The 24,505-nt window shown below is 41.0% G+C and overlaps 1 protein-coding gene across 1 annotated transcript; it reads right to left on the reverse strand.

Annotated features, from left to right (window-relative positions):
* Positions 1-621: 621 nt before the first annotated feature.
* On the reverse strand, positions 622-16,460 carry LOC145349883 (sodium-dependent phosphate transport protein 2B-like). Its single transcript, XM_080198508.1, has 10 exons — positions 16,304-16,460; positions 15,955-16,098; positions 15,695-15,806; positions 12,786-12,981; positions 8,796-8,895; positions 7,356-7,472; positions 6,208-6,375; positions 4,440-4,556; positions 4,229-4,353; positions 622-2,128 (listed from the first exon to the last, which is right to left on the reverse strand). Exons 1-10 carry the CDS (start codon positions 16,353-16,355, stop codon positions 1,571-1,573), a joined length of 1,689 nt encoding a protein of 562 aa, XP_080054634.1. The 5' UTR covers positions 16,356-16,460; the 3' UTR covers positions 622-1,570.
* Between the last annotated feature and the right edge of the window lie 8,045 nt (positions 16,461-24,505).

Raw genomic sequence — 24,505 nt, forward strand, 5'->3', positions numbered from 1 at the left:
ACAAAATATAGATAAAAGTCCGTTATTCAAATTCACATGACAGTACATATTTAGGCAACTATTCATGCAATACATAACTTACGTATCTGTAAAAAAAAGTATATTTAATATACAAGGACTGGATCTTTACAGTCTCTTTAATTTCCTAACAAATTTACAGTTTTACTTTCATTGTACTTGTTTATACACTTGCTGCCTTTCCTAGATCTGTTGTTCCAACTTCATGCTTTCAGGGATAAAAAGTCAATCTGAACCACCAAAGTCTCCAAGGCTGGCAAGGTTGTTTATGTACGGCTATTCTTTATGGCCTGACCTTCTGCCAGGCAGGACTAGTTTTTCTGGTAACGTCTCTGCCCCAGAGAGTAATTCAATTAAGAACTGCTGTAACTCACACAGTGGCAACAAGAGTGTTCTGAGTCAGGTCAATGCTGGGAGGACAAACTTGAAACTCTTTTAAGTTCAAGCATCCACTGTTCTAGCATTAAAGCTACAAGGTCTTGTATAAGTTTGCCTCAAATCTTCACACTCTAGCTTTCTTCATCGTATTTTTACAAATATCAACTGAAAATGGCACATGACAAATAAGTGTTCAACTCCTTATTGATCATTTCCAAAGGCTGGAGCAGTGATGGGACAGTTTCAGGAAGGTTCAGCAACCCAGGTTCTGAAACACTTGCAAGTGAATAAAACAACATATTGTGAAGCCTGCAAGTCAGGGTTATTACTTTAGCACCATCTAACAGAAATGATGCACTCAAACACTGTTGGATCTTGACCTACTCCTGTTCCTATTTCTTATGTTCTTAATTCACACATCAAATCCTGAACTTGTTACTGAACAGCTCAGTGTTTTTAATCCAGTATCATGTACAAACTGGAGACTGGATGCGTGACATTGCTTAACAAATCATCTTTCACATTTGAAAGAACTATCCACAAGGTCTCCACTCAGGACATCCTTCCTTCCAATTAGTCCACCAAGTATTGAAGATCTTCTGTTCACCTGTTCACCACCCCCACTTCACAGTTTAGTGTTTCTATTTATTGCAGGTCCATTCTTAATATGGTTCAGTTGTTTTCTCCCATTAAGATGCAATTTCCTGCAATGAACTATTCATTTTTATGATATTGTCAACATTTCACACAATGAAATGATGAGTCCCTACCAAGTACAATAAACAAAGAAGCACCAGAGAAATTGACTTCTGACATCATTGTCTGTTAAGACCACTTTTAAGAATGCACAGATAAATATAAACATTATTGTGCTAATTTAAAAAACATGCTGCATTTTAAATTTGTAAAAATGTGCCACATTTTAAAATAGTGCTTATGCCAATTTACACTTTTGCTCACATATTATCATACTGGCTTACACTTGAGGACAACGATTGAATACAAATTTCATGAATGCCACACAATATAAAGTGGTGAAGGGATCACTTCTGGCAGATATTTTATTAATAACACTAACCATTCAGAATACCAGAAATGATAGAAACTGATGCAGGTTAACCCTTAAAAAAATACTGCACTACTTTGAAAAGGCATTCTCCCAATAGTGCTGTTTCTACATAATGGTTGAATTAAATTTGGATTCATTTTCTTCAATGGGAAATATCCTAACATCTTGTTTTTCATTCTCTAGGATTATTGGATTTTCATAAACTTCAAGGGACTTGGTTTGTTCTCCCACTCTGTCACTATTTTCATCATCAGTCTTGCAACACTTACACTTTCCAAAGCAACATCGTGTAACATTCTGTATCATTCTGTCCCAGGGGGTCAGGGAATGCATCCACAAGGGAAGGAAATTCCAGGTTCGTAGTACCTTTGGCAAGAACCTTGGACACTTTCTTTGCATAAGGTTGATAACAATTATGATGACTATAATAATCAAGATAGGAACACCTACTCCAACCAGAACCTGCCAACCAGCAACTGATAGCCCAAATACAATTAGAGGGAGCAAGACAAAGCACAGAATCAGGTAGGCTACTGCAAACCACCTATACTTGGAAGTGTGAATTCCCAGTGCTTTAGCCAGGCGAATTGGAATCCGCATGAATGGTATGGGGTACCAAATGATGATTCCAGAAATATTGAAAAAGAAATGGCACAAAGCAATCTGCAAAGACACAAAAAAAAGTTAATGTACTATTCTGAACCTTAAATGTAAAACATTTAAAATATACTTTTATACGTGAGTGATTCTGTGCTTTTGGATTCATAATCCATAAAAAAGCTACAGCTACAAATGCATTCAAAACCAAAGTGAAATTATTTTATTCCGCATTTCCTTTGATTTATAAGTGGCTTGTAATATTTATATCAGGTATATTTGAAGTATGTTTTTGTAGCTGCAAACCTTTTCTTGGGTTTTTAAACTATTTATTGGGATGTCAGTGTGTTACAGTGTTTATGGAATTGAAAGATGCTTGGTTTTATTACTTGGTTATATAGAATCATAGAATTATATGGCACAGAGAGAAGCCATTTTGCTTAACCTCCCTGTATTGACTATTTGAAAGAGCTATTTAATTAGGCCCAATTCCCTGTTCTTCAAACATAGCCCTATGTATTTCTCATTTTCATGGATTTAACCAATTCTCTTTTGGAAGTTATTACTGAACCTGCTTCTACCACCATCTCAAGCTGACCCACGTGTATAAACAGTTGATCCTTATTCCCTCTATCTAGATCCTTCATTGCTTTTGAACCTGGTTAGCTGGTCTCAGAGGAGTGACAACTGAGGCTGCTACAGGTGACGTCAGTAACCCTGGAGGATAGGAAGAGCCCTGATTGTTCCTGTGACAAAACTGTCAAATGAAAGAGTGAACACTTGAATAGAACACTACAGCTGTTTTTCACTATTAGTTATCAGATTTGAAAAAGAAATTATAAGGGAGAAAATTGGAGATGAAAAAATATTTAAAAAAAAAATAGCAAATTGTGAAAAACAAGTAAAGGCTTGGTTTGACTGGTGACCTTTTAAATTCATTCTCAGAAGGTAGACTAGCATTTATTCTCAGACTCCTTGTTGCTCTGAGACTACGGTGCTGGATTGTCCTCTTGAACAGTTCCGTCGCTTCCACTTCACAAAGCAGTTAAGAGTATCTCACTCGAATCACATCTCAAGGTCAGTCCAGGTGATGAAAGCATGTTTTCTTTCTTACAGGGTTTGGATAGCTTCATTCAGTAAACTTTGCTGATATCATGGGACGGAATTTCCCACAAAATTATTGAGCCTAATTTTGGGTGAGAAAACTGGTGCAGAGAGGGGTACGGCCTAAAATTGCCAGCAAGACCAGCTTCACACAGGGTGGGCGCTGTATTCAGTGAAATTAAAGAACCCCTAAGTCCCTTGACAAACATTGGAAACCTCCTCCCCAACTGAAGGCGTGTTTTCCCCCTCCCAACGTAGATTGGGGCATTGGAACCCTCCCAATGTTTGTGGAGGCTGTTTGCCTCCACAAACAGAGACCAGGTATGAGGCCACACCAGGGAGCTCAGAGGCCACTGAAACTCATGGGTGGTCAGGGACATGGCACATTGGCATTGTGCCAGTGCCAAGGTGACAGGGCCTGAGAAGTTGGGGCATGAAGGGGGCAGGGCATGAAGGGGGCGGGTTCATGCCCTGCCCCTTTCATGTCCCAACCTCTCAGGCCCCATCACCTTGGCACTGGCACAGTGCCAAGGTGCCACGTCGCTGACCACCCATGAACTTCAATGGCCTCTGAGTCCCCTAATGTTGTCTCATGCCTGGTCTCTGTTTATGGAGGCCAGTTGTGATTCGCGCAGAATTCCCGCTGCATCCGAGAGTCAGGATTCTGGGAGCAGGGACAATTGTCTAAACATACTTAAATGAATATTTAAATAGGCTACACCCTGCCCTCGCTGGGTGTAACCAGGTTACATCTTGGCGCAAATTCAGATTCTTTAAATTCAAATCCCACCACAGTAGACCTCTGGATTATACATTCAATAATTGCTACACTCCTATTTTCTAATAAAACGATAACCAATTAAACTAAATCAAATGAACAGAGGGACAAATGAAAGGTGCAGTCCCTTAAAGAGAGATAGATTTAAACAACAAAAAGAATCATAGAAGAAAGTTAAAATGTTAAACCAAAATGCGATTAAGAGGGTTGATAAGGTTAACTGCTACACTAGTGCACTAAATATAAAATTGTACTTAATTAACCTAACTGATATATTTAATTACCTGCAAAGAGTTAGCTAAAGTCTCTCCTGGGCTGGTAAGAGCAGCTATAATAGCCGTTGTAGTTGTGCCTATATTGGAACCCAGTGTGAGAGGGTAGACTCGCTCGATACTTATCACACCAATTCCTGCCAGAAAATGGAAAAGATTAGTAAAGTAGTTTTTGAATTATAACGACAATATTTTCATGTAAAAATGTATTCCCCAAACCTACCGACTAGTGGCGTGAGAGCTGAGGTAAAAATAGAGCTGCTTTGGACAATAAAAGTCATTCCAGCACCCACTGCGATGGCTATATATCCAGTTAACCAACCAAACGGATATTTGAAATCTGCAAAAGGATTGGAGTTAAATGAGTGAGAACTCTTCAAAAGTGTGGCTTTACCCACATTTAAATGATTCTTAAGTAATAAATACGTCACAAACTATTGATATTGTCACTTGTACATTAGACAAGATTGAACTCTACTATAAATATTCATACACTTAAAAATCAAGTTCACAAGAAAGCAAACAAATTGTATAACTGTGAAACAATTGCTTTACTAATCGTCTTTTTTCATAACATATGTTTTTTAATATCAAGTGCAGTACAGTTAAATTTTTATTACAACAGGATCAGATTTTTCCTATTTATTGCACATTTTCTAGTAGTTAGTATAAAAAGTTGTGCAATGAAACCACAAAAATATCTTGGTCCAGATTGTTAAATATCATTTATAACATTCCTGTTAAAGAAAGAATAGATTTATCTAAATGACTGCTGAATTCTAACTGCTATATAGAAAAATACTAGCAGATTTACTAGGGTTGCTCACAGAATCCCTTCTGAATCAGAATCCCTACACTACAGAAGGAGGCTATTCAGCCCATCAAGCCTGTACTGATCACAATCCCACCAAGCCCTATTCCCATAACCCCACACATTTACCCTGCTAATCCCCCTGACACTACGGTCAAGTTAGCATGGCCAATTCACATAACACACACTTCTTTGGACTGTGGGAGGAAACCGGAGCACCCGGAGGAAACCCATGTAGACACAGGGAGAATGTGCAAACTCCACATAGACAGTGACCCGAGGCTGGAATTGAACCTAGGACCCTGGCGCTGTGAGGCAACAGCTAACCACAGTGCCACCATACCACCCTCAGAAAGCATCAAAGTTTCTTTACTCCCTGATTATATTAGAGAACCATTGTTTATACTGGAGTGCTAGCATAAGCACAAGTTAATCTATATTAAAAAATAATCACCAAAACATTTTCAGGGATGTTGTCCGAGCAGTTAATTGGCAAAGCTGATCCTTCATAAAATATGGCCCTGGTTTTCAATCTGCTGATGTAAATGGGATCAAAACCAGAGAGGGGCCAGATTCTCTTACCCTGCAGCTAGGATTCTCCAGTCCCGCTGCAGTGAATGGAGATTTGGCAGTGCGCCAATCTCCCCATCCTTAGTGGCAGTGGTGATGGGGTGTGAACAGCTGGAGAATTCTGGCCAGGATCTCTTAATGGCAAGAACTTAGCTCACCAGATTACTGTCCAGGTAAAATTGTTGAAAATTATCCCAGTTGTTTAGGTGATTTTCTTTTAAATACAACATTTTACTGAACGGTAACACTAAAAAACCACCCAATTTATTTTAATAATAATTATGCACAAATGTTAGCTCTATTGTTCACAATTCTAGAAAACTAACACAATATAAATTATAGGTTTACCATGCTTTAAGGCTGAGGAATTTGACTCTTCCAAGACAACTTTGACCAAATTCCCCACAACATTCAAATAGGCTTGGATTGCAAAGTATTTATTGTATCAGTGAAAAATATTTAAGCTTAGCACATTTGGAACTGCTAGAAGCAGCAAGTCATTGAGGAGCAAAATCTATACATTATACAAATACAAAGTATGAATTAATATTAATTTATCCCACGCTATGCATATCTACATTGGTGAATTGAAAGAAGTTTTTCTACTTACCAGTGTTAATAACTTTTTTGATAACTGTAGCAACTTGTCCTTTTAACATCGAGTTGAGAAGTTTAACAATAAGTATCAAGCAGGTACACAGGATAATCAAAGACACTGCAAGGAGGATGAGGCCAACTCCTAAATCAGATATGTCGGTGTTCACAAATATATGATTACCTTAAAACAAAAAAAATCCAGAAATGTTACATGCAATGCTGAGGTAATAATTCATGAGTGAACAAATATCTCATTTTCCCAAATAACCTAATGTCCAGCATTATAAGAGTGTAGGAACTCCATAATTTAATATTTCATTAACTACGACAAATATGGTACATAGATCAGTAGCTTGCATAAATATACATCCTTATCGTACGTCTCAAGGTGTTTCACAGGTGTCGAATCAGTTGAAAATTGACACTGAGACAAATAAGTAAACGTGAGATCATGTAAACAAAAGCTTGACCAATGAAGTAGATATTCAAGAGCATCGTAATCTGCAGGGCAGAATTTAATATATCCAATGCGGGTCCCGTCCATCAGCTGGCGCACTGATAGAAAATCAGAATTTCTTCTGCTGGGCAGATCTGATCTAATTAAGTCCATTGTCAGAGTAAGGATTCCCCTACAATTTCGGATCCTGGTGCCCAGTTATCAGAGGCAAGGACTTGTTTGCAGTAGCCTCACTTCCTGATGCTGAGTCCACAGATTGTCTGGTAATGAGGGGACCAATCATTCACCCTCCCCCCCGCCACCCCCCATTATAAATATGTCACCGGCAGCCCAGACAGAGTTGCTGGGCAACATTCGGGAAGCATGGGAAAGCCATGTGACTCCCATTTAATCGCCAAACTACCACTAAATTCTGGTGGGCTCAGAAATAATTGATATCCATTCATTCTTTAATGAGACTAACTGACATCCTGCCACAAGCAGGTCAATTTCCTACATTAGCTCCTTCTCTCCTCCAATTGAACTGGATTATATTCTGCCCACAGTATTTCTCCCTAGTCCTATTTAATACTGAATGGGTAAGTTTATTCAGTCCTTGTTAGAAGCACAGGCCCAGTTCTGATGATCAAGTTGCAATCAATTGGTTTGTTGATAAAGCTACATCCTTCTTACAATGATATTGAAGGAATTGATTACTAACTTACATTTTTCAATGTTTGTTGTTTGTGATACATTTTTTTGAGTCCATATGTTGTTGCCTTCAATCCAGCAAAATTCAGGTGATGTGCAATTAAGTTCACTGGGCACAGTCACATTTTTTTCTACCTGTAAGACACAAAATTATATAAAATCAGTCAGGCTCTTTTGCAAGTTAACATTATCTGAAACTGAACACAACCCACATCATCATTACCAAATGTTAAGGAGCCAATTGTCCTGCAAAGTAATTTTGTTAATTAAACCAAGAACAGTACACTATCTAATTCTATGTGCCCTGCTCAAAGGCAGGTCCCTGGCTCATTGTCGTTTGATACTTCATCTTGAGGTGCTTTTCTTTTTGACTACCAGTCTGTATATTAAGTTCACGTAAAATTTAAAGTTTATTTATTAGTCTCACAAGAAGGCTTACATTAACACTGCAATGAAAGTTGCCACACTCTGATGCCTGTTCAGGTATACCGAGGGAGAACTTAGCATGGCCAATGCAATACAGTTCAATGTCATTTTGTGGTTTACTGCACAGCAAACTATCATTCGCCATTGTTAAATCTGTTGCACTGTATGTTTTTAATGGTGGTGCTGAGTAACTGTCCCAATCTTGCAACAAAACTATGTGGATTGGTAAAATTTTGGCCCAACAGCTGCAACATCAGAGGTTCGGTGGGATGTGTCATTTGTCTGCTCTGTTCAGATCTTGTTCAAAACCCCAAGCGCAGAGTTATTTGAATAAAAGTGACAGCACATACATCACTGATTACACAACAGACCACTTAACTGGCTGGAACACAAGGATTTCAGAGCAGAAACTGGCTGAGGAAAGGGAGGCTCAGGCTCAGCTGACACAGGTCACCAAAAATAAGATTGCTACATTCATAAGAGCAACTGATTATTGCAATCAGTTAGTCAGATATCGGATATGACATTTTGGCCCAAAAACAGCCATAATATGTCAAATACACCTGCTTCTTGCAAGCATATCCTCCATCATTTCATGTAACTTGGACATCAATGGTAGAACTTCCAGGGAAGAGGTCTGGTACCTCAGCAGCCCAATCACCAATAAGGCATCATACTCCTTCAATCACCCCTGCTTCTCAGTCTGCTCAGAATTCCTCAGAGTTGCTAGAGAGGGACAGTAAGGGCCGAAGGGCCTGTTTCCTGTGCTGTACTGTTCTTTGTAACAGGTTCTGTCCAAATTCCTCTCCCACACCCAAATTCCATTAATTCTAGGCTAGTGTACCAGCGTCTGTGGCTTCTTCCCATGATCTGCTGTACCATTTTACCAGCTCCTCTTAATAATAAATTGTTGCCAATTTTCCCGATTATGCTTGGATGAAACAGCTGTTAAATGAACTTCATTGAACAAAATTTGGAAGTTTCTTGTCATTGTTGGTCATTAATTATATTCTACACTTCTTGTTCACTTACCATACTGGATGCAGTCTTGCACCATTCCTTAATGAGGCTTTTATTTGCTGCTGATGGATCTCCTGTTGCTATATCACTTATTACAGATTTATCCAGCTGAAATGAAATAATTTTTAATAATTTAAACATCTAATCAAGATAAAAACATAGTGTCATTTTTGTTTAAATCTCAATGTTGATGAATTCAACTGATTTTTAAGAAATCATTCTTGGCATGAAATCCAAGCAATAGCCACCAGCAATGCCAATTATTATTGGCCATGCCCAATTGGCCATGTCCAACTGCCCTTGAGAAGTGCAGTTTTTGTATAACTGAATGTCTTGTTTGGGCATTTAAGAGTCAACGGGTTTGGTATGGGACTGGTGTCATGTACGGGCCAGATTGGATAAGGAGAAACCAGATTTTCTAGCTGAAAGGACGATAGAAAGCTGATGGCTGACACTGGAACTAGTTTTTTTTTATCCAGATTTTTAAAAAACTTTAATTTAAGTTCTCAAGCTTCCATGTAGGATCTGAAATCATGTTGTTGCTAGAACAACAGCAATGGTGTCTTTAATGCAGTAGACTGTCCCAAGGGCTTCACACTGGCATTATCAAACAAAATTTGACACTGAGCCTTATGAAAGAAATATTAGATTAGGTCAAAAATTGCTCCATGTGGTATCTTAAAAAAAATCTTACAGGAGTAGAGGCAGACTTAGAGAGGGAAGTCCATGGATGGAATTTTCCAGTCCCATTTGCATGAGACCAGAAATTCAACAGACCTTTTAATGGTCCATCAAATTTTCCAATCCCGTCCTTGTAGATTCCTGCATTGGAGGGGACTGGAAAATGTATGCCCATGCCTCTGTCTTAGTATAATAATCACTTCAACTACTGGGCCCAACCTTTGACTATAGAGTTTACAGTGCTTCACACAGTATAGAATTACAGAATAATTACACCACAGAAACACTCAGCCTGTTGTGTCTGCATCAGCCCATTGCAAAAGCAACTCAACTAGTCCCAACTCCCCACCTTTTCCCTGTAACCCTTATTTTCTCTTGAGCCAATCATCCAATTCTTTTTCGAAAACAAAACTTGAATCTGCCTCCACCACACTCTCAGGAAGTGCATTCTCAAATGTATCCTATCCGTTTGTGTCCTCCTATTGTTTCTTTTGCTAATCACCTTAAATCGATACCCTCTCTTTCTGAATCCCTCCACCATTAAGAACTGTTTCTCTCCATCTATTCTTGGCCAGGTTCCTCATGATTCTAAAAGTTACTATTAAATCTTCTCTCAACCTTCTCTTCTCCAAAGACAGCAGCTCCAATCTATCTATCTCCAGTCTACCCACAATATTTTCAAGTTTTGCGCCATCTATAAACCTTGAAATTAAAACCTGTAAACCCATATCTCGGTCATTAATAAGTATCAAGAAAAGAGTCCATTCACTGACACCTAGGAAACCTCATTATAAAACTTATTCCTGTCCAAAAATCAGCCATTTACCACTACTCTCTGTTGCCTGTCACTCAGCCAATTTCATATCCATACCGTTACTGTCTCTTTTACTTCATGAGCTCTAACTTCGCTGACAATATCCGCTAAAAGATCCCAACTGATACTTGACCCATCTGGTACCCCAGGACCAAATCCAGCAATGATTCCTTCTTTGTTAAACTGGAAATATACTGATATGGAAAATTCTCTTGAACACATGCTTAACTCTTGCTCACCTCAGCCCCTTACACCATTTCTATCTCATTATCCATTACTTCCTAAATTCCCCCATTATAACTAGTCTATTATTCTTGTACATCCCTGTATTTTCCTGGCAAACTTGTTCCAGTACATCTTACCCATTAGTTGAAGGCTTATGGAATCACCCAGCATTGTAATTGTATCTTTATTGTTTCTTAGCTCTAACCAAACAGATTCTGACCTATATTTGATCTTTGTGAGATATCCTCCTTCTCCAACACTGTGATGTTCTCCATAATCAGTACTCCACCCTTCTTCCTTTCCTTACCTACCTTCCTATACAGCTTGTTTCTGGAATAATGAATATCGGTTCCTGCCTTCCTTTGTGCCAGGTCTAGATTATCGTCACAATATCATTTTTCCAATGGTTCTCTATACCAGCAGCTCATAACCTTATATGCCACATTCCACACATTCATATATATGGATAGTGTCCTTAATTTAGACTTTATTACATTTCCTCTTAACCCAATCCCACTTAATACCTTGCTATTTCCTAATCTAGTACTGTCTGTGCACTTTGGTGTTCATTTCTAATGTTACTTCCCAGCTCTCATATTGTAGTTTTCTTTTGATCGAAAGGTAGGAGTTAAAGAAATATAATTTTAAAATAATGACACAGCATGCTTGACATTCCATATTTCACCGCAGAGAATTGCAGAAATTTTAGCTAGGAGAGACTAATCATGGTTAGCAGGAGTGACTTCACTGCAGGGGGAAACATAATCAGCAAAGAGAAGAAACTAGAATTTTGGATTGAGGGAATTGTAATAGATTGCACAAAAATTTTGAGGCTTAACTTAATGAAACTGCTGAAGCATTAGTGGTGTTTACTGCACTGTAAGTGGTAAATGCTGTGCAACCTCCTCAATTATTTGAAACAAGAAGTTACAATTAAGCAGCCTAGTAAACAACCTGCAAAACCTGAGGTGTGTAACCTGTTTGCTAATGTTGAAATAGTTTCAATTCTACACAGAATTCTCTGCTTTAACCTCGGGGTAACCATTTTGCCTGTGATCAGTATATAATTGGATTTATTCAGCTCAGTCAAAGAGTCTCTCTTTCTCCCCAAATATGCAATATAATTTTTTGCAAAACCATCTTTTTACACAACTCCCTGTGTTCACATGAAAAACAAATGCCCTGCTCATTCTAGTCATCAATTTTATGAGCAGAGCAATATGTGGAAAAACAAAGGTTTCTTAAGGATTTTTTTAACTGATTTCACGATTGACTACAAACCTCTCATAAGAAGTGTGATGTCAAACAGAACTTGAATATTAGTAGAAGTGTATGAAAAAAGAATTGGTGTAATATCTCATGGCTCCTGTAACATTGGAATGCTCCTTCAGCACTGCTATGCAACCTGATTATGTCATCAAATTTCTGGAATGGGGCTTTAACACGTGAGCTTCTGACTCAGAGGCAAGAATGCTACCCCTGACCTGTACAATGATTAAAATTATCTGCACTTGATATAAGATATAATAAATTTGCTCCTATGTTTCACTTCAACTCACTGATACAGCAATACGTTCAATTAAGTTCAACCACAATCTGAACAATGTTTTGCTGTTGCTTACTTGCTGGGAGTTAGAGGAATTCCATGTAAAAGTAAAACAATTTAATAAAGTCATTTTTTAAAGCACATTAAGGTGATTTTCTCCATCAAAGTGCTTCTGAAACAGTTTCTGGGTGCATTGGGAAATAAAAGAGGCTGAAGCCTGATATATCAGCTTTTCGTCCCTTTTCCACTGTCAGGGTATTTCCAGGTCTTTCCTCCACGTGTGGATCTGGGCCTGAGAGGTTCAGAACCAGGGTTGTGAAGGAAATCAGGTGGGTGGACATTTCTGGCCTTTTCATCCCCAGTTATTCCCATGTGATCTCAAAAAAATACTGTTGGGTTTGCACTGGGACCTCCTGAGTCCGATAGTGTATGGGAGCAGCCTGGAGAAGAATCACACATAGAAAAGAAAAGCAGGAATAAACAATTTGACCCTTCGAGCTTGTTCCGCCATTCCTTTTAATCATAGCTGATCATCAGGCTAGATAACTTCTAACCTTTTCCAAGCAGGACCCTTGGGCCTTTCCAGCTATAGTTCTCCAGCAGAAAAAGAACATCACTCAAGACTATTGGCCAGGGCAGTAGCTGCAGAAGTGAGAATCTACTGTAGCCTTCCTACCTTTAGACACAGTTCCATTGCAATGATTCTAATATCATTGTGTTGCCATGGCTTACCTGTATGATAAGTTTTGTGAAGGGGTCAGTAATGACTTTTAGCATATCTGGAGCATCTTCACCACTCTTGATATCAAATGATTCAACAATAATATGAGTGAGATAGTACAGATAGCCAGATGCAGCTTCAATTGGTAGCAGGACGAGCACTGAGAGCCAATTAAAGAAATCGTGCACCGTCGCACCTGCAAAGGCTCTAGAAAGAAAATAAAAATAGTTATTGCATTCTTAATCCTAATTATACATGCAAGTAGGATGTCCAAACTATAGCCTTTGGTTATATGCTATCAGCAATCACTGACAATACAGCCAACACATTTAAGCAGATGGGTGATTTAATAGCATTTAAAATTCTTTCTTACTATTTGGGTCCTGTTAGATTTGTGTGGGCCTGAAGTTTGGAAAATGTGATTTTAGGAAGCATTTGCACATCATTTAATCAATGATAAATCAGCATACTATATATCTGTTAATGGCTGCAATTTGTAAATTATGGGAATATTAATTCAAGTATTATGGGATGGTATTTTTTCACTCTGCCTGGGCAAGCCTGAGTTCATAAGCACATAGGAAAGCGAAAAGGAACAAAGGCACAAGATGCCACATCTCTGTCTCTTACAATATCCAAGGCCTTATGGAGATTTTTTTCAGGGATAGCAGGGTGAGGACAAAAAGATGGAAGTCTCTATCCAGCAATCTTCAAGGTCATTGACTATTTACATTGTCCAAGGCCTCTCAGGTTGCATCTTTGCACTGATTTCTACTGACAATTATTTTACAGACATACAAATGTGAAAATATAATTGTAATTAAAATTGTATTATTGCTAAGAATGTACGTCACATAAAGGAAAGAGATAGACTTTCAAAGAGAGTTTTGATTTCTCTGGATTTATATGTTATAACCATTGTTATACTGCCAACATTGTTTTCTTTTTAATAGTGAGCTGCTCACCTTTTCTGATATTTCACATACACTTCAAGTTATCACATGATCCAAATCAACTTTTTCTCTAACAAATCTTAGAATCTTATATTTCCCTATATTCATTGCGTCGCTCATTTCTCTGCTCACTAATTGAACTTGTTAAGAGCTTTCTGAATTTGACATTCAGCATTTGCCATTGTTCCCAGTTCGGTTTCAGCTTAAATTTGGACATTTGGAACGCAATTATCTCTTCCAAACCATTTACATTGAATGAATCATTTTTATGGTTTGCAAAGTACCTATAATTAAATGGGAATTTACCACAGAGAAATATCCATTTACCCTAAATGGTCTGTGGCAATGTTTATACTCCACCCTATTTAATTTAATGCTCTCATAACCGACTATCCACTTCTGGCAGCTCTTAGAGGTGAGATTTACTTTCCAGATTGAGGTCAAAGTTCCATCTTAACACAGTAACGCACATCTGAATGTTAAATGTCTGTGGGCAATCTGCCAGAGTGGAGTAGACTCGCCACTTCAACCCCCTGATTTTTTCAATCAGCTTTGCAGACCCTGGTGCCTGTTAAATCCAAATCTATATGATTATCTAGGCGCCATTTAAAATACATCTCTACTTCTGCCTTAATCACTAAATTCCTTCTTCTAACCTCTCTCTTTGCCTGATACATGACAAAAAGTGTGAAACTAAATTATGTGTAAATAGCATAATTCCCTTTACTCTCTGTTTTAAGCAGAACAATCCCAGATTTTTCTGTATTTCCACACAATGGAAGTCTTTCATCTTTGGTACAATTCTCGTAAATCTCTTCTGCACCCTTTTCTTCCTAAAGAGAGGCTCTCTCTTATTTTTTCATTGAATGCGAGTATTATTTGCAAAGTGTTGCTATCTTGAATTTCCTTTGAACTAGGCTTGCTGAGGCATTTCAGAGGACAGTTAGGGGTCAACCACATTGCATTCAGTCTGGATTCGCATACAGGCCAGGCAGATTTCCCTCTCAATTAGTGAACTAGGTGGGCTTTTGCCTCAACCAAGGATAATTTGATGATCACTGTTGCTGAGACTAGCTTTCACTTCCAGGTTTTCAACAATTTAATTTAAATTCCACCAGCTGCCATTGTGGATTCACATCCCTGTTTCCAGAGCAGCAGCCCTGAGCCTCTGGATTATAAATGCAGTTAAGATACCACAACACTCACCATCTCCCTCATCCCATCTCCTCTAATACTCTCACTGGTGCCTTAACTCATGTTTTGTAACAGTTTAGCCATAACTTCTAACAAAGGGTCTTCATTAATCTGAAGCATTATTAACTGTTTCTCTCTTCACAGATGTTGCCTGACCTGCTGAATATTTCCTACATTTTCTGTTTTTATTGATTTTCAGCATTGAAGTAATAGCAACAACCTCCTTACTTTTATACTCTTAGCCTCTATTTATAATGCCAAATACCTTGAATGCTTTCCTTAAACAGCCTTCTCAACTAGTCCTGCCACCAGTAAAACCTTGTTCCAGTCAAACCCAGGTCATTCTAGTTCTGAACCTCCTTTTATAGCATACTATTTAATTTTGTTACCTTTCCTTGTTCCTTTTACCAAAATTAATTACTTCACACGTCTCTGTGTTAAATTATTCTGCCATTCGTCAGGCCATTTCTCCAATCCACGTCCTGCAGTCATTGGCGTCATCCCATTCATCCTCCCCCGTCCCGCTCCGTCCCAATAACAGAAGTAACTCTTTGAACCAATTGGTTTACGATCAAATCATTTAACTTTCGCCCTCTTGTCCTTCTTACCCCACAAGTCTGCTTTTTGCCCAGTCCCTGTGGGTTCTGGATTTTTAAGTTTTTGAAGTTTATTTCTAAGTGGCACAAGTAGGCTTACATTAACATTGCAATAAAGTTCCTGTGAGCATTCCCTTACTGCTATAAAAAGGGGGGATGGGTGGTGTGTTAACGCACCTTCTGAATTCACTTCGGTCTCCGGATTGCATGAGGGCCACGATAGTGTTGGTGACTGAGGTGCCGATGTTGGTTCCCATTATCACAGGGATGGCGGATTGCACTTCCAGCACTGTAAAGCAACAGCGGGTATGAAGATTAGAGAGAGAGGCAGAGACAAGCCAGGTTCTGAATCATTGCAAAAATAAAGGGACCTCTCCAAGGGTCAACCCAACGGTGGACTTGGGGTTATAATGTTTGGGGGAACACTGTGTACTTACAGCCAGAGGACACCATGCTGACAACGATGGAGGAGGAAGTGCTGGAACTCTGCACCAGAACCGTGACAAGGATTCCGATCACCAGCCCAGCCACTGGGTTAGAGAGGACAGTGTTCTCCTTGAAAATATCCCCGGCAGCTTTACCTGCAGGACAAGAGGGAGGAACAGAAAGGATGAAGTCTGCTCTGATGGAAAGTTGTCTTTAAACCTTGTCTAACCCTAACCCTAACCTCCCCTAGTTCTCCTTGCAAGTGCACAGGAAAGAATTGTGTGTGTGTTTGTTGGGGGGGCGGGGGTGGGGGAGGCGTCCAGAAGCAGACCCCAGACTCCAAGAATCCAAAGATCTCACCTCCCACCAGCTGGAAAGCTGAGCTCAGGATATCCAGTGAGCAAACAAACATGTAGAGCAGTCCCACAAGCAAAGCGATTTTCGACACGGCTATCAGCACACGAAGAACTTTCCGCGTAGTGTTCAGGTCTGCCAACAGGAAGATTGATTCTTATTAGTGTTGTTAGTTACTGTCAGGACATTCTGCTGGTGCCCGGGTGCGGGAGTGTGTCTCTAAAGCAGAGATTGAGGGAGGAAACATGTACCTGCCCACTTGATGCCAACATCCTCGAGTTTAGGCAATGCCCAGGGATCGTCCGGCTCCTCCTTCACCAGGGCCTTGGTGGAATAAGTGGGGATCAACCCCGGTTCACCAGCGGATCCTGTAGAGAGAGAACAAGGTGAATCCACAGGAGTGGGACCGAGCGTAAACAGCTGGAGTGGCCCTCACGGAGCTGCACGCCAGAAGGCTGGTGCTGGAACATCACTTACCATTCATTGATGTCTTTCTCTCGAGTTCCTCAGCCCCAGCGCTGCTCCGTGAACCCTCCAACTCAGCCCGAGGAGGAGCCATGGTCTGCAAAATGCAATGTTCAAATATTGTACTTAAACTTTCAACACTCATCATTCTACACTAGACTTTCCACTGTTAAAAGGCGAGAAGAACCTAAAGAATCACTTTCCCTAAACCTGCCTCCCCCTCACAATCCAGGTGTGGCGTCCAGATAACAGAGGTATTTTTGAAAAATGTTTGTTCCCAGTACAGTATTACCAAAGGGTAGACTATCAGTAACAAGTGTTTTTCAAAGCCCCAGTGACAAGTGGACCAATTGGATGCTGTTACTGCATTTCAAGAATGCAAAGCCAAAAGTAGACGCAGAATTAGCAAAATGCATAACAATAATAATAAAAGCAAAATACTGAGGTGCTAGGAATCTGAAATAAAGACAAAAATGCTGGATAAACTCAGCAGGTCCGGCAGCCTTTGTGGAGACAGAAAGTTAATGTCTGACCCTTCTTAAATATATGGCATATATATAACTTCTAAGTAAAATTCTAAAGGCATTTAAATAAACTTCAAATGTTAACCTGGAATAGATAATTAAATGATTGAATGCTAATTCATTAGTTTTTATCAGTTGATTCTTTTGCTTACTGGATCCTTGCTGGTAGAAAACAGAATGCTGCAATGTTGAGTAAAGGAAACTTTCTCTTCATTGCCACTGTCTAGGTTATATACAGCATGGCAGGGGCAAAGTCCCTCCGTGACAGAGAATCACGTACTACACCACAAAGCCCCTGCCCGACAAATTACCTCAGTGAACCTTTGTAATATTTAACTATAGCGAAAATCTATTCAGAATAGCAACTATATTGCTTTAGAGATATAGTTACATTAGATATGGTTAAATTCCATCAGCCTTTCAAGATAAAGTTATGAAATGTAGTTTTTGAATAAAGTATGGATTTGTTCTCTATCACATGATTAGTTGGGTGGTTTATCTGGTCATGGGTTTATATATGTATTCTGTGTTAACTCTGCTTCAGTATTTCACTTGGAATGCAAATGATTAGATTCCTTGGATCAATTCAAGAGCAAAACCCAATTATGTCCCACCCAGCAAGAAACACACATGGAAAAGGTTTGGGATTGCCACCCGCTGTCTTAATGGAATGACTTTTCCACAGCTGCTTTGGGGCATACACCAGAATTATTTCAAACAATGAGCAAAATATTGGAATAAGTGCCACCTGCTTGCTATAGGACCCTTTGGCGATAATTGGGTTGTGCGACCATTTTTGTTGCCATAGGCAACTTTCCAGGCAATTTGTGATGCCAACAGTCAAGAGGGAGCCTTCACTAGAGCTATTCCAGTACTTCCCTGATAGCTTTGACAAAGGGACATCTGGACTCGAAATGTCAGCTCTTTTCTGTCCTTACAGATGCTGCCAGACCTACTGAGATTTTCTAGCATTTTCTTTTTTGTTTTTTTCCCTGATAGTTGCTGGTTGTCGTTTCAGGCTACTGATTGACATGCGGGCATTTTTTGGGCTGTTATCTGAATCTGGAAATATTGTATTGACTGCTGAGAGAAATATTCTGGTGTTTTGCCATTTTTTGCTTGTTTTCTAAAGGGTTTTATCGTTGGTCACATTGTTGTTTGTCCATCGTCATCGATGAGGACCTCGACACCATTAGTCATTTTGAGGCTGGTTGTGGTGTGTCCGAAGATGACTGATCAGGCCAATTCGGGCATGGAATGTCCTGGCAGATATTGGACAGACTTGTGTAAACACTCTAGTTGTTGCGCTGGTGGCTGGGGACTTGCGCAGCTCACGCTTAAGTTGTGTTTCAGCAATACATCTTGCTTCGTGAGCTTGACAGCCTTTGTGGATGAGGCAGTGCCAGGTAGGGCGGTTTTGTGCCAGCGTTTCCAGGTGGTCGTGTCAATGTCAAGTGACTTCAGGGAGGTCTTGAGTGTGTCTTTGAAATGTTTCTTCTGCCCTCCATGCGAGCATCTTCCAGCAGAATTCCCCAAAAAGGAGCTGCTTGGGTATGCGCTCATCTGACATACAGATAACATGACCTGCCCACTGGGTCTGCGCTCTCATCAGCAGTATGTGGACTGATGGTAGACTTGCTCTAGAGAGAACTTCAATGTCTGGTACTTTGTCTTGCCATCTGATGCGTAATATTCTGCAAAGACAAGTCAAGTGGAAATGATTGAGCTGTCTTGCATGCCTTGGATACACAGTTCACATTTCACAGGCATACAGGAGGGTAGTGAGTACCACAGTGCTGTGGACCTTCAGTTTTGTTGCTGGGCTGATTCCTCGACATTCCCATACAGTGGAGCACAGTCTACCAAAAGCAGAACTTGCCTTTGCTATTCTGCAGTTAACTTCTGCATCAATAGTCACTGCTTGGGAGAGGGCGATGCCAAGATATGTGAACTAGTCCACTGCCTGTAGTTTCTGCCCCTTGATTGTGATTATGGATTCTGTGTACGGTGCATGAGGAGCAGGCTGGTGCATGACTTCGGTCTTTTTAATGTTGAGTCCAAAATTGTCACAAGCAGTGGAAAATTTCTCCATACTGACTTGCATCTCTGGCTCTGAGCCAGCATACAGGGCACAGTCATTGGCAAAGAGGAAATCTCTCAGAACAGTCTCTTTCACTTTGGTAATAGCGTGAAGTCTCCTCAGGTTGAAGAGCTTCCCATCCATTCTGTACTTGAGGCTGATTCCAGCAACACTGGCATGGCAGTAAACATCATGCTGAAGAGTGTGGGTGCGAGCACACAGCCCTGTTTGACGCTGTTGGTGACTGGGAATGCCTCAGAGGATTCTCCGCCATCCAGTACTCTGACCATCATGCCATCATGGAAATGGTGTACCATCTGAATGAATTTGGGGGGGGCAGCCGAACTTTGACATGATCCTTCACAGGACTTGTCGGCTTACAGTGTCGAAGGCTTTTGCAAGGTCAACAAAGGTTGTATGGAGCTCACGATTCTGCTCCTGACACTTCTCCAGAAGTTGGCGTGCAGCAAAAATCATGTCAGTAGTCCCACGATCTTTGCGGAAGCCACACTGTGACTCTGGAAGCAGGCCCAGCTCCAGATGAGTGACCAGACGATTTAGCAGGACTCTTGCAGGGGTCTTTCCTGTGATGGAGAGCAGTGAGATTTCTCGGTGGTTGTCGCATACTTGCCGATGGCCCTTCCTCTTGTAGAGGTGTACGATGGAAGCATCTTCAGGATCCTGAGGAATGGATCCTTGCTTCCAAAAGGACTGGAACAACTCAGTGAGCTTCTCGATATGTGCAGGACCAGCAGCTTTATAGATCTCTGTGGGTATGACATCTGCCCCTGGGGCTTTGCCACTGGATAGCTGGCTGACAACTTTCGTGACTTCAGCTACTACTGGTGGATCATCCATGGCGCTGCTGACATCAACCTGGGGAATCCTGTCTCTTGTCTCATCATTAATAGATGACGGTCGGTTGAGGATGGCTTCAAAGTGTTCAACCCATCTCTGCAGGATCTGATCTTTCTCTGTAATGAGAGTTGTACCATGTGTACTCAGGAGAGGGAACTCCTGAGAGATTGAGGTCCATAGAGAGTGTTAAGGGCTTCAGAGAACCGTTTCAAGTCGTTTCTGTCAGCGTATTTCATCTGCCTTGGCGCTCAGCCAGACATCCTGCATTTCATGCAGTTTATTCTGGACTGTCCTGCGAGCACTGGTAAAAGCATTTTTCTTGGCAGCTGAAGATGGATCGTTCTGACAGGCCCGATGAAGATGGTGCTTTTCAACAAGTAGAGCCTGTATCTCCTCCTCATTCTCATCAAACCAATCATGCTGCTTGGGGGTAGAGGGCCCGAGCATCTTCAGTATAGATGTATGGATAGCATCCCTGAAGTGTTCCCAGTCATCCTCAGTGCTACCTACAAAGTGTAGGTCAGCAAGCTTGATTTCTAAGTCTTCAGCCAGTGCTGAAGCTATGCTGCGGTTCTTTAGCTTGGCCGCATTGATTCTTTTCATAACCTTGCTTTCTTATGGTTGCCTCTTGGGTCTGATGCAGAGCCTCATTTTGGAGACAATGAGCCTGTGATCTGTCCAGCAGTCAGCACCACACATGGCCTTCGTTACTGTGACATCCTGCCTGTTTTTCCTCCTGACAATGACATAGTCGATAAGATGCCGATGCTTAGAGCGGGGGTGCATCAGGAGGTCTTGTTACGGGTAGACAGACGGAAGGTTGTGTTGGTGATGAGGAGGTCATATGCTGCACAGGTCTTCAGTAAGAGTAGGCCATTACTGTTACAATTGCCCACTCCGTGCCTCCCGATGATTCCCTGCCAGATTGCAGAGTCACACCCTACTCTTGCATTGAAATTGCCAAGGAAGATGAGCTTGTTGGTACTGCTCACTGCTGTTAGTAGGGTGTCTAGTTCTTCGTAGAACTTGTCTTTCATCTCGTCTGGGTTGTTCATTGTGGGGGCATAGGCGCTGATCAGGGTGGCTTGACTTCTGTTCTGTAGCGAAAGCTGTAATGTCATAAACCGGTCGTTGACACCTTTGGGTAGACTATCAAGTTTCCGAATAAGGTGACTCCTGACGGTGAATCCAAGCCCAGCATCACAATGCTCATCGCTGCCACGACCGCTCCAGAAAAAAAGTGTATCCACCTTCAGTTTCAGTCAACTGACCTACGTTGGCATGACGAGTTTCGCTCAGGGCTGCAATGTCAATGTTGTATCTTGCAAGCTGTCTGGCAACTAAGGCCGTTCTTTCTGGTCTGTCTGCTGTAGGGTTGTCCAAAACCGTGCGCACGTTCCAAGTGCCAATGGTGAGTGGTGTCACCTTGTGTTTTATTTTGCTTGTTCGATCGCAAGATGGGATCCCTGTCAGCCACAGTAAACTGGCCAGGGTGTATTGAAGCAGACAATGTTTAGGGCACCTTTTCTAGCCCCTTCCTCATTCTACGGAGGTGAGCAGTGCGTTCCTGAAGAGGATGCTCAGTCGCCCAGGTAGATGACGAGTTCCATTGCTGCCTTGGTCAGCGAAAAATGACCATTAGACCTGAGCTGCCTGCGTGCAGGTCCATGACTACAGTTCCCAGTGTATCCACACCTGCTGCTTCGTCACTCGCCCATCACCACAGGACTTCAAGGATTAATCAGGACACTGATGATGATGACGATGATGGTGGTGTCAAAACTAGCGCTTGATTTGGATTAAAGTGAGGGAGAGTTGCGCAGCATCAGCCTCGCTCTCTCTTCCCAATTCCCATCTAGATCCAGTAGCAAGGCAAGAGACTAGATGGCTGGAGGTGGGACTAGACGCAGTAGATGACCAGGACGTCTTCTGTGCCTTGTCCTGCTCTTCGCGTTTCACGTCGCTTGCAGAGACCGCCTTCTTGACTGTTGGACCTTCCATTGGTCTCGTCCGCTCAATCCACTGTACTCTGTCTTCACATGCCGGGATAGACAACTCCCTATTTCACCCAGGGTTGAGACCCGTCAGCTACCCTCACCTGGTTTAGCCGGCTTGTCGAGGCTGTTGCCCGGGGTGTGGCCACAGTCGCATGCAAACAGCTATGGGGAGCCACAGGTGAGAGCTGAGTGTCAGGTGGGGACAAAAGATGGACAAACTGCCCTGAAAGGACACGACATGTTCCCCCACCGAAGATACTACCCCTCCCTGACACCCCATACAAGCCCCGTTGGTCACATATTATATGACAGAGTCACCTTTGGATTTAGAAGACAAGGTTGAGCAGAAGGAAGACAACAAAGAAAAGGAATAGTTCGACATGAAGGGTGAGAAGGAGGGCATTGTGCAGGTGGCCACAGCAATTCTTTAAGGAGCACTTATTCTGCATGAACTTCACAAAGGATCTGCCACTGAGAAATGTCATCTGCTGTATTTTCACACCATGGCACAGACCTCTCTAGTAACCAGAAGGGTGAAGTAATAAACCAGTAATATATGCATTCAGATGGAAATTGAAATCTGTTTTAAAAAATCTTGATATAAAGTTTGTATTAGTATGACTGATTGGTGAGCTGTTGGGTTGCAATCAATGGTTTACTAGGAAGAAAAACTGCTGGCCTTATCCATTCTAGCCTATCCACACAAATGTGAATGATTCTTAATTGTCTCTGAAGTTTCTCAGCAAGCCTCTCATTTGAAACCACTAAGGCAACTTGGGATGAGTACCAAATGTGACATCCACATCCCAAGAATTAATTAAAATGTCTGAACAGATTTCAAAAGCTATGATTCAGCTGATCCTGGATGCCACTCTTAATATTTATCTTACATGATCAATTCCATGTGAAATCTGCTTAAATGTATTAATAGATGGCTTTATTAACTAATAATTACCCGTAATTTTCTAGAGAAAGCAGAAGTGATGGCTTGTTTGCACAGGAATGCATATCAAATTTTAATAGGTCCATCTATTTCTGAAAATCACATATATGTACATTTTCTGTGATATCAGTTGTGCTGCCAACATACTGCAGCCATGTATTATGACAATTTTTATTTTGGGCAATGGATTTCATTTTGTCCTGTTTGACTGCAATTGTTGAGTTGGAAACTCCCACAATGGCTGGATTTAGCACCCCTGGGTTAGATAACAGCTTGTGTATAATTTCACTATCTGTCACAAAAGATATCTTTCCCCACATATATGTTGTTCGTCCATCATCATCAATGAGGACCTCAACACCATTAGTCATTTTGAGGCTGGATGCCAAGTGTCTGAAGATGACTGATCAGGCCAATTTGGGCATGGAATGTCCTGGCACATATTGGGCAGACTTGTGTAGACACTGTAGTTGTTGCGCTGGTGGCTCTGGACTTGCGCAGCTCTCACTTAAGTTGTGCTTCAGCAATACACCTTTCTTCATAAGCTTGACAGCCCTTGTGGATGAGGCAGTGCCAGGTAGGGCAGTTTTGTGCCAGCATTTCCCAGGTGATCGTGTCTATGTCAAGCGACTTCAGGGGGGCATTGAGTGTGTCTTTGTAATGTTTCTTCTGCCCTCCATGCGAGCGTCTTCCAGCAGAGAGTTCCCCAAAAAGGCACTGCTTGGGTACGTGTTCATCTGGCATTTGGATGACATGACCTGCCCACCGGGTCTGTGCTCTCATCAGCAGTGTGTGGACTGATGGTAGACTTGCTTCAGTGTCTACTACTTTGTCTTGCCATCTGATGCGTAATATTTTGCGAATACAAGTCATGTGGAAATGATTCCCTACTATATACGTTTATATTGAATATAAAACTATATAAGTTTATTATTGAATATCGAGTTACATGAACCAATAAATAAAAATGTCAAAACTTTCAAGCATGGTTCTGTGCATTGTTTTCTTTTTCCTGAACAGAAAAAATCATAGGAATTAAATTGATACTGTGAAATGTTGGGTAACACCTTAAATGAAATAATGCGAGAAGAATTTTAGGAAAACCTTTATAAATTGATAGTTATGCTAGACCCTAATTTCAGGCGATAGGTTTTAGATAATTGCCAAACCTTATAAAATATCTGAATCTCTCATTTCTTGGTAGATTATTTTATTATTCACTAAGGATAAATCATCATTTATGTTATAAAATGGGATTCATACTCATTTTGGTATCTCTTCTCGGTCCACTCAACATGGTTAAAGGTAATAGCTATCAGCTGAAGTTTTGTAAAGTGGCAG

Source organism: Carcharhinus amblyrhynchos, chromosome 1 (genome assembly GCF_965287045.1).
Source record: "Carcharhinus amblyrhynchos chromosome 1, sCarAmb.v2.hapA, whole genome shotgun sequence".
Classification (NCBI taxonomy): Eukaryota; Metazoa; Chordata; class Chondrichthyes; order Carcharhiniformes; family Carcharhinidae; genus Carcharhinus; species Carcharhinus amblyrhynchos.